Source organism: Littorina saxatilis, linkage group LG12, assembly GCF_037325665.1.
Source record: "Littorina saxatilis isolate snail1 linkage group LG12, US_GU_Lsax_2.0, whole genome shotgun sequence".
NCBI classification, from domain to species: domain Eukaryota; kingdom Metazoa; phylum Mollusca; class Gastropoda; order Littorinimorpha; family Littorinidae; genus Littorina; species Littorina saxatilis.
In genome coordinates this window covers 62,434,827-62,446,353 of record NC_090256.1, presented here as the reverse complement: position 1 = coordinate 62,446,353, position 11,527 = coordinate 62,434,827, and the positions used below count along the sequence as shown (strand labels likewise).

At 42.3% G+C, this 11,527-nt stretch overlaps 1 protein-coding gene across 1 annotated transcript in view; it reads right to left on the bottom strand.

Moving 5' to 3' along the window:
- Positions 1-510: 510 nt before the first annotated feature.
- The window catches only part of LOC138982504 (cilia- and flagella-associated protein 221-like), a 29,884-nt gene continuing 18,867 nt past the window's right edge, over positions 511-11,527 (bottom strand). The window contains exons 13-22 of the mRNA XM_070355808.1: positions 9,885-9,966; positions 8,438-8,565; positions 8,075-8,155; positions 7,026-7,361; positions 6,330-6,482; positions 5,622-5,722; positions 3,626-3,718; positions 2,618-2,728; positions 1,969-2,040; positions 511-1,634 (exon numbers count right to left, since the gene is read on the bottom strand). Coding sequence (XP_070211909.1) covers positions 1,508-1,634; positions 1,969-2,040; positions 2,618-2,728; positions 3,626-3,718; positions 5,622-5,722; positions 6,330-6,482; positions 7,026-7,361; positions 8,075-8,155; positions 8,438-8,565; positions 9,885-9,966 — 1,284 coding nt within the window. The 3' untranslated portion in view covers positions 511-1,507. The remainder of the gene's footprint in view (positions 1,635-1,968; positions 2,041-2,617; positions 2,729-3,625; positions 3,719-5,621; positions 5,723-6,329; positions 6,483-7,025; positions 7,362-8,074; positions 8,156-8,437; positions 8,566-9,884; positions 9,967-11,527) is intronic.

The window sequence follows — 11,527 nt, the reverse complement described above, 5'->3', positions numbered from 1 at the left end:
GTCTCAAAAGGGAATCGAATGTTGCCGTCAAAACCCCCTTTTCAGATCCCCCAATTTAAGCCGGCTGCTTCCTTTTATTTCTGAACCTCTACAGAAAGTGCAAAATGAACTTCAGAAACATGTTCTTTGCTTTGCAGGTTTTGGTTTAACACACACACACACACACACACACACACACACCATGCACATACTCTTGCACAGCAATCAATAGATTAATTCCAAAAACATCTCCCTCAGGTACTCTACATGGGTTGTCAGAAAGTGACCTTTTCTTGCAAAATCTCTGCCAAAAATTAGAGGGGCCAATTACCAGCGAGGGGAGTGTCAGAAACACGTACTCCCGTCCATGTGTTTCTGACACACCCTTCGCTAATGACTGACCCATCAAATCAAATTGTTGGCAGAGGTTTTGCAAGAAAAGGTCACTCTTTCACAAACCATTCAACCCTGATGAAGTTATTTCGAAAAATCGTATATTAACTTTCCTTGATTAAACAAACACAATCAATCAACAATTGTAGCATTTTATTCAATTTTCAGATCTCTGCTCCAATAATGTCTACCATTTAACCTGTGTTATCTGGATCTGGCACATGTTTTCAGAGCTTGATTTATTTTCAAATACAATTACTATAACATACAACCACAGCAACATGATTATAGCAACACAGTTCTGTAAAAATAACATGTACAACATTTTGGAATTTTTTTATATGATAAGCAAACGTCATGCTCTCATTATATTTGCAGCGTGAATGTATACACAACAATCAGAACAAATTCAATGTAAATGTTACAATATCACAGATGTTTGTTGCTGGAGAAAGACAATGCACTAAAAAAGACAAGACACAAATGCATGATCATAAACACAAATCATCAGCACATATCAAAAAGATATATATATATGCAATGGAAAAGACAGAAATCAAAGCCACAATCCTGCAGGAAAAGCTTCCATTCATGTGGGAAGTTTTTTGTGTTCTTTCGTCTTTAGCTTAACATAGCTGTGGACCTTGCAGCTGCTTGTCAGTAATCGCATAACTTTTGAGCTAACAATTTCCGACAAACTATTTAAAGATGATTAATGTCTACAAAAAAATTCTTAAAAATAAACAAAAACAAAATCAAAGTAACTTCATACAAAATGAAGTACTGGAATATGATTGGATGGGAGCAGTTTTATTTGATGAAAATACACCACAATTTCTGATTGGTTTTGTTCTGTTGTATATTTCATGAAAGTACTTGTTCAACATGTACTATTATTATCCTCATCACTTGGTATTGGGTTGTTTTGTTGTTGTTTTGTTTTTTATGCTCCTTGTGTTCTGTTTTCAAAAAGAACAATTATTTCGCACTCCATGCTTGTCTCATATCATCAGTTCACACACTGCCTTGATGCATATAAGTGTCACAGAAACTTGCAGATTTGCTTCTTATAACACATTTATTCTCAGTCCTTCTGACGCTCTTTCTCCAGTAGTTTGAAGCTCTCAGTGTTGAGTTAGTTGAGCTGTAGGTCAGGCTGGTTGAGCATGGAATTGAGCGAGGACACTCTGCGTTTCACTTTGCTGCCCAAGCGGTTGTATTTCTTGGTCATGAAGTATTCCAGCTCCTCCTCGCGTTTTTCTCTGTTGAACGCATACAAAAAGCAATTGAAACAAATGACTGCACTAAATCCTCCTTACACAATGTTGTCTACTTTTTGTTACATTCAAAGACCACCATAGTGATCTATCATCCTCTCTGCCAATGCACATTGCATAACAATAACATCTGCAACAGAATCTCTCTCTCTCTCTCTCTCTCTCTCTCTCTCTCTCCCTCCTTCCTTCCCTATACCTCCCCCTCCCTCTTTCTCTCTCTCTCCCTCCCTCTTTCTCTCTCCCTCCCTCTTTCTCTCTCTCCCTCCCTCCCTCTCTCTCTCTCTCCCTCCCTCTTTCTGTCTCTCTCTCCCAAACAGACCTGGCCACTGGTCCATGGGGTCCCACAGGAATGTTGGTTGAAGGCATCTTGTTGCCAAACGGGAAACTGTAACTGAAAACAACAATCAACTTTCTAATGAACAATACTTTTCATGCTGCCCACTATGTCACTGACAATGAAAATAATGAGTGTTATCTGAACATATAAATTAGTTTGATTGTTACATTGATCAGTTCTCAATTAAACAGGCTGCAGAGAGTATGCAGCCAACCGAAAACTCAGAGCTAGAAATCTAGCTGTTCTGAAGACGAAATACATGACTGTATAACATTGGATGTACTGTTTATAGACTCAAGATGAATGAAACACATTTTACACTGACAACCAAAATAATGCTGAAGAATAAAATGAAAATTCAAAAAACAAGAATGGTAGGTAATTGACAAAACAAAACAAAACGTTACTTTTGCTAGTACGTCGACCCAAAGGTCTTTGAAGTAGACAGACCGACAAACACTTATGAAACAGATAAAGAACTTATCTCAAGATCGTGTGGGTTGCTTGCAAAATGCCGGCGAGGTAATGAATGATCTCAAGATCGATCTTGAGATAAGTTCTTCATCTGTTTCATAAGTGTTTGTCGGTCTGTTTTTGGATTATTGAAGAAAAAAGTGGTAAAGTGTAAGACCTTGCTGGCTTGCTGTCATCTGCTGGCTGTGAAGGGTCAATCAGCGCAAACTGAGCATTGACCATCTCAGGTGTCAGACTAACACCCTCAGAATCTCCATCCCACTGGCTCCTGTACACACACACACAAACACACACACCATTTAACTCTCCGATTCCATCTCGAGCTAAGTCTTAACCACAAAGGCGAATACTTTGGGACTTTCATGCAGGAAAATAACAGAAGCCATCAAGATCACTGTTAAATCCTATGAATTGCTGAACGTGTGTTTCTTTATTCTTTTGTTCATGTATTAGGTAGTGAGGCTGTTACAGAATTATGTCTCTGATCAGAGTGCAAACAAAAACATATATGAAGATAACAATTCTGCTCATTATACATTTGCATGAGGAACCATTAACACAGACAGAGTGACCCATACTGTGCTCTACCATCTTCTATCATTTTTATGTTCAAGAAAACCTAGCAGATCAATATTTCAAACAACCTAAAAATAAAATAACAATTAAAATGTACTCACCAGTACGAGAAACACTTGACGAACAATAAAAACAGACCGGTTTCGACAAATAGTCTTCGTCAGTTACACTTAAAACAAGGAGAGGCGACAGAAAGAGAAAGGAAAAGAAGAAATCTGAGTCAAGAAGAGGACAGACAGCAAATAATGTTATACTAAAAAAGAACAAAGTCTAGGAACTTTTTTAGTATAACGTTAGACAATTTTATATTTTTTAGACAAGTTCTGTACCAAAACTGTCGTCCCTGAAGCAGTGAAATGAGAGGGTGTTTATAAGAAGTTATAGTGATACGCAGTTTCTTTTTTAGTATAACGTTATTTGCTGTCTGTCCTCTTCTTGACTGATTTCTTCTTTTCCTTTCTCTTTCTGTCGCCTCTCCTTGTTTTAAGTGGAACTGACGAAGACTATTTGTCGAAACCGGTCTGTTTTTATTGTCTACTTCATATCTCTAAATGAAAGCTTTGGTTTCACATTCTAAGCGGGTACTCACTCTTCCACCAGGTTCTCAGCATCATCAGATGGCAGACCACCGAAAAGGAAAGGCACTGTTGTTGGCAGCAGTTCTGTACCGAAACTGTCGTCCCTGAAGCAGTGAAATGAGAGGGTGTTTACAAGAAGTTATAGTGATACGCAGTTTTCTTGCAGTGTTATATTGACATGTCATTGATTTGTATGTGTATTACTATAACTATCATGTACAATGGCAAGAAACCATGAACTTACGGAACATGTCACATTGGTCCTATGGTCAGAAATCAAACTACTGCATGGTAGACATTTTTTCCAAATTCTTATCGTGTTCCCAGTACCGTACTAATCCAGACACTCACAGAAACAGTTCGTTCTCTTAGGTCAGTGGGTCAAATCAAGTAAATACAGCAGTCCCTCTCATGAACGGACACCCTTGGGCCATAGCAAAACTGTCCGTACATTGCAGGTGTCCGGTCACGGGAGGGGTGACCACACCACCCCCTCCCCCATACACTCACACAGAGACACACAAACAACAGGATTGAGTCTATGATAATCACTTCTTGTGGCTACTAAACAATAACAATAAACTCATAATACTTCTTTAAACGTTCTGTAAAAAGGATTTGTATGAAAAGTGTTGAAAAGAAGAGATAAAATAAATCCTCAAGGCAGTGAACACACTCACCATGCACTGACATATACGAAAGCAGCCACACAAACACAGCACAGAGGAGCGTGTGCAGATGCTTTGCAAGAATAAGCTTGAAAACCAGTTTGAATAAATAGCAGCAGATAGAGCTGCATGTCATAATCATGTAATTTATTTTTTTCTTGTCTGGCTTTATTGACTGCATGCCGATCATGTGGCATGGCAGTGACTTTTCACTGTTCAGTCGGAAATAAACTGTACATAACACAGCTCCCAGTCTTCCTCACTAATGCCTACCCCAAGCCGTGACAACTGATGCTTGGAAACTGTGTGGAAGAGTACACCTGTATTTCTCTCCAATGCTCTTCCTGCTGACATGCAGTGACACCGGACATCCCACAGAGTTAAGCCAGCTACCCCTCCACCCCTCCCCCCCCCCCTCTTCCTCTCTCTCTCCCTCCCTCCAGCCATGTACTGTTGGGGGCTGTGGCCAGAGAGGCCAGCTGCACTGTTCACTCAGAGCAAAACCAGTTGACAGTGTCGTAACTTTTGACAAAGCAAGACAACTGAAGGGTTCATAGATTAGGCAACCGACTCACTGGTCAAGGCTGAGGGGAAACAAGAGTATCTTGTCAATGAAAGAGGTTAGGCCTACACACAGACACACGATGCTGAGAACTGTGGCCGGTTTTTCACTCACTTTCGCTCAGGACCTTCATCGACTGTGGTTTCTGTTGTTTACGTCCAACAGACAAGAATAAAGAGCTCAGTGCAGTTTCATGTTGGCATCTTCGCATGTACTCCACTCCTGACCAAAACTACCCCCCCTCCTCAGTGATGGGTACACGTGCACTCAAGTTATCAGTGACTGTCATCAAGCCATTGCGGCTGTGATCTTTGTACCAAGAACCGGACTGCTCTGTTATCGATTTTGTTGTGGTGAAAATTTGACGATGGTCTGTCCGTACACCTGCTGTTGGGACCGAAAATGAGTGTCCGCGTCCACATTTTGCAGGTGTCCGTTTAAGGGGGGGCAAATATAGAAGGAAAACACTCCGTGCCGAGCAAATGTGTCCATACATGTCAGGTGTCCGCTCACGCCGGGGGCCGTACATTGCAGGGACTGCTGTACATTGTAATTCTACAGGAAACAAGTGCCAGAGATTTCTGGTTTACACAATCCCTGTATTTTGTCAACTGCTGTAAGAATTCACATTGGAATTCAAACAAATTCATTGCAAATTTACTACAATTTATATAAATGTAATTCTGACACAGATTCTCTACTAAAAGCCACAAGCCATATACATGTATCCAGATTTCCCCAGCATTTAATTTCCCTGTCAGTGAACAAATTACGAACCATCTGGGCACCCAGACATTGGTGAGGGTGGGGGTGTTGGCCAGCGATGTCAGACCTTGGGAGGGGAACTTCTTCCAGCTCATAATTCCACGGATAGTGTCCTGTGCAGATACAAAAGAGCTATTTTAACCTTGAAGAAAAATGTTAAAATAGCACACACACAAATTCTCTGAAGACAGACTACTACTGCAGACATGGCAGGGTGATTGAAAACAATTTAACACTTAACCTTCCTAGTTCAATGACAGAGATAACTTCTTTCCACCAATTTCAAAGTTGCCCAGCAAATGTGAAGCGCAGTTTTGCTTGACAACAACAATGCACAAATATATCAATATATATACTATATGTCTGATATGTGGAACAGGCATGCTATGTGCATTGAGTGGACTGCTCCTGAATCCTAATAATCACAAAGCCGGCTGTTACCACAAACAATTATGGAAATGTACACACAATTTAAAATCACGTAGGTGTTTTCAAGAACACTTAAAAATGATACTGTAAAGACACATAACGAAACAATCAATATACATGCAGTCAGGGGAACTGGAATATGATAAATAGTCTGAAAATGACTTCGGAACACAAAATAGTGAACACATTCCATTCCAGAACTATACACTATGATTGAACCTTTGGGGTTCTTAAAAGTCTGATTTCAGACACAAGTCTGAAGACGCTTGGGTGTGAATGTGAAAGACTGACCTCTCTGTCCAGGTATTTGCGCTGTGTGGAGGCATGGGGGTTACTCTCATAGTCCTGACGGAAGTAGCGGGGCAGTGGACACAGGTGAAACTCGGAGTCCACCTCAGCGTAAGGCATCGGAGCCTGGAACACCTGTAGACCCGGGGCTGGGTTCTGACACCAGCAATAAATTGGTTAACATAGGTAAGAGGTGTAACAAAGCTGCTGCACAATTAAACTAGAGCAGAACTGGAGAAAAGAAAGAAATAACTCATGTAGCTTTGTGATAACCACAGCTGTAGATCAAGTGCATGTTCATTACGGTCACTGAAAACTGACACAGAAGTAAAGACATGCACACACTAGATAACAGCAAAAACGTGGTCAATAAGAATCCCCATACATTTATACAAGCTTGGATGATCGAGTTCCATATTTCTGTCACACAAGCTACCAAACACAATAATGAACATAACTGATAAACACTGAACAAATTTGAACAACCAGTTCACAGAAAAGGGGTTAAGAAGAACAACAACAGCTTCCAAAAACCCCACCAACACAATAGGGGCCGTAAAAGCAGTTTACAGAAAAGGAGTATAAAAGCAGTTAAACCCTAACAAATGTGTCACCCGCCCACACCTTGAAACACTTCAAGTTTCAACATCAAGCAAGAGCCTTTTCAAATCAAAACCACAGACATGATCAGTGCCTCACCATGATATGCAGAGGGGGATAGTCGATAGGCTTGAAGAGAGCCTCAGGTGGTCTGAGGGTGGTGATGACTGGTGGCTGGAACGTCTCTCGCGGACTTTCCTTCTCCTTCTCCTCCACCTGAGCCTCCGCCCCCGTCCAGTTGCCCTCTGTGACTCCTACTTCTCCACTCATGCTGGCTCGCACAGACACCGCAGAGCCGGGAGCCTGAGGCAAGGAGATCACCTCATCCTCCGCTCCTGTGCGAAGCGGCTTGACCAGTCGAGGCGGGACGTAGCCACTGCATGCAGTGTGGATGTTGTGAGGCTGGTAGCTCTGCAGGCGGTACATCTGGGGCACCTGAATTTCACGAAAAGATCATGGTTTTGAAATCAAATGTCTAAATGACCAGGGGATTCAGCGCCTGTCTTCTGGTTGTGTAAGAATGATAAGTAGGTGACAGATATATATGCTGGCATAGCCTAATCATCATTCAGGCAATCATAATAACAATTTCGCCACATTCATCGAAGAGAGCAATGACACACTGACAGCAGGTATTTGTCACAGTCACCCAAGAACTGTTATTGGTAAATGAGAAAGATGTAACGACTAAACAGTTCCGTCCAAGGTGTAAAAGACCAAGTTAAGTTATGGTGCAGAAAATTAATGTGCCAAATAACTCACTGAATAAGTTAGACAAGGTGACTCAGTAGTCCACCTTTTACAGCAGCTGCTCTGTGGAGTTGTCTGGCAGCCTTGAGCGGAGCTATTAATAGCTCAAGTGTTTCATGACTGCCAGTTAGATGTGGATTTTAAAGACCTGTTTGTGATAGGGTCTGACTGCTTTTGTCTCTTGGTATGCTCTTGCGAACTTTTGTGCTCACATGGCAGATTTGTATAAGGCTATTAATTTAGCCCAAACTCGATCCTGTTTGACTGGCTTAGCCTCCAAAGGTAATTAGAGTGTTTTTCCTGCTTGGTTGCACAAGACACAAAAATGAAATCCAAATCAGACCGCCATCTGACAAAACATCTAAACTAGTGAAAACTATAACTCACTATTTACTCACCTTCAGATTAAAGTAAGGCACTTTCTCCTTGACCACAACCTGCGTGGACACCAGAGGGACTTCCCCAAGCGCATCTGGTGCCTGGAAAAGTAAATCAAGATAGAACTGTATTACCATTGCACTCATACACATTACACTGGTAAGATCATGCAGTGATGAAAAATACTCTGCACGGAGATAAACTTGATACTTTAGACAGACTTGTGCCTGCACAAAAACATGCACATTTCCCCTCTGCAAAAAGCTCTCTCAGTCTCTCTCCCTCCCTCCCCCCCCCCACCCCCCCCACCCCCCCCCCCCCCCCCCCCACCCCCCCCCACCCCACCCCCCCATTTCCTATCCCTTTTAACTGTTCCCTCTTACCATGTCGTCTTTCACATTGGGCGGAACGTAGGTTGGGAAGCGTGTGCGCTGAATTCTCTGAGCTGGAATGCAAAGATCCAGATGTGTTGCAGACTTCTGTTTCCCTTCCTCATCCTCCTCGTCCTCGCCTGCAGAAAGCAAACAAAAAATTTAGAAAACTGTCCGATGGAAATCTTGGCAAAGCCCTTGCTGTATGTGTGTATCTGGACAGCAAGTGCATCAGTTTTTTCTGTTGACTGGGGTAGATTATTATGAGTCATACAAAGGCTACAGAAAGAAACGTTGCTCCTCTATTTTTTTTTTTAAGGCAAACTTGTTTTCTAAGACCCTAATTTATTTTCTCTTTGGAGAAGAGAGTCGCTTATTTCAGAACATTGCAGATTTCTAGCCCGATACAATTAGCCTTTGGTGATCCAAGGTACACCTGTTAATAACCGGGGGCCCGGTAGCTCAGTTGGTAGAGCACTGGACTTGTGATCGAAAGGTCGCAGGTTTGAATTCGGGCCGGGACGGACACGGGTCAACAGAACTTTATGTGCAGACCCAGAGACGGAAGCCATGTCCCACCCCCGTGTCATCACAATGGCACGTAAAAGACCTTGGTCATTCTGCCATAAGTGCAGGTGGCAGTATACACCTAAACACGCAGACACCTGGGTAGCGCGACTCCGTTGCTGCTAGCTTTCCACTGGGAGGAATTCCGGAAGCGACCCGAATTTCCCAGCGATGGGACAATAAAGTAATGAAAATGAAACAAGAGGCGAAGCCTTCAAGGCTCACGTAAGAAATCGACAAACAGTAACACAAACTCAATCACTCCGTCACACACACACACACAGTACACACACACACACACACCCACACACACGCACACACACTCACACTCACACACACACACAGAAAGAGCATAGGTGAAACTGTGCAAGAAAGCGAGACACTAGATCTAGATCTGTCTGTCTGCATGTAGCCTACTTACATGGACACGACTGCCAAATAGTCTCGGCCCGCTCAAAATAACAATCACCGAGACTTTCAGTAATTCCATCGCGTGACGTCTAACCCTCGTACGTCATAATGTGACGTCAATGTAATATGACGTCTTCAAATGTTAAAGTTTCTACCACAGACATACATACATACATACATACATACGCACGCACGCACGCACAGACAGACAAAAGTTAGCATCGCATAGGCTACACTTCGTGAGCCAAAAATGAAATGAAAACATTCCTGGAACCATTAGAGCTAGAGACAATTGTACAGATTTACTATAAAATCTATACCATAAATCTACTTAGCAGACACAAGGTGGAAAAGAATTTATGCACATGTGTAAGTGGCCAAATAAAGAAAACCTACCTAGCTGTTACATGCAATGGGTATTCTGCTGCCAGCGGTTAGACAGAAAGAGACAGAGAAAAAGATGAAAGGCAATGTCGCTCACCTGCAGGTTTTCTCTCACTCCAGTTCATCACAACACTGCTCAGGGAATTCAACTTGTACGCTGCCCGGTTACGAACTATCACCTGAACAGGTATAAAATGTTCTTATTTTTATTCACAGTCAAATAAATTACTCGTTTACAAAAAGGCGTGCGCACACATACACACACACACTAATGCATACAAACAAACACACACACTCAAACGCACGTGCACGCACACACACACCTAAATGACATACTAGATGAAGGAAACGCTGTAAGTGAATGGAGCAATGAGGTAGTCAATACATAATTAGGCTTATAATCCAAAATTTTAATAATAAATTTTCATTTAATTAATATACTTACCCAACTCACATATAGCAATTAACTCTAGTTCAGTGCTGGTAACGCTGTACACGTTCCCCTTGGTAACAAGGGAGACCACCCTAAAAAAGAGTGATCCATCCCATAATATCAGACCGATGTCCGGTCCAACATCCGTATGCGTGCGCATACGCCGCCATTTGTATCATTCGAACGAAGCCCAACTCACTACTTTTTTAGAACCCAATACCACCACAGCGGGGAGGCGGGAGGGTTTAAACGATGTGAGTTGGGTAAGTATATTAATTAAATGAAAATTTATTATCAAAATTTTGGATTAAATTACATATTATTACCCAACTCACATATAGCAGATTGCTACTATAGGTGGCGGGTATATAGCGAAAATTACGATAATAGAACCTGTCCTGCGACTACCACAACCGGTAACGCGGAACTGCCGTCCTGTAACAAGACGCCTCTGAGATAGAAGTTAATAAAAACCTCCTCAGACCGCCAGTAAGCCGACTCCAGTACTTCAGCCAAAAAGGCCCGACCGGAGGACTGCCAAAGAGGAGGCCCATGCCCTTGCCTCAAACGTTCTAGCTATAGAGAAAGGCAAAACTGCCCTACCATCTCCAGACTGTGAATGCCAACAGGTAAACCTCTGTGTGATCAACATGGAGACTCACTTGGTTAAAGTCCCTTTCGCAATATCCTTACACCTGCTGTGTTAAGCGATATCATAAAAGCTTCTGACTTTCTGACCAATTGCCGAGTCCGTGACAGGTACCTTCTGAGCGTCCTCACCGGACAAATAACCACATCAAGCTCCCCAGGAGCAAGAATCCAGTGTAGCAGTCCATCTAGGTAAGGTTGACTACAAAACGTCATACCTCTACCAGAGTAGATAGACCTTCTTCCCTCCATAACTCAGTGTTTAACGTCGTTTTCAACCGTTCAAGGTTAAACCACGACGGAGATGAAAGATAAGGCAAATGCCCTTTGATTCAATGATCTAACAAGATCCGTGAAAGACAGAAAAATCCTCGAAACTCGAAATGTTAAACTGGCTAAACGTGACTCTAAAGGAACCAAACTCATGCTTCAAGAAAAGAAAGTGCAATTGGAAGCTGGTTGCCCCCATTACCGCTTAAATGCCGAGGTTCAATCACGACCGAGATGAAAGATAAGGAAAGTGACCTTTGATTCACTAATCTAACAAGAACCGTGCGAGTCAGAAAAATCTTCGAACCTCGAAAAGTTTAATTGGCTAAACGCGACTCTAAAGGAGCCCAACTCTCACTTCATGAATTGAGAATGCAATTCGAAGCTGG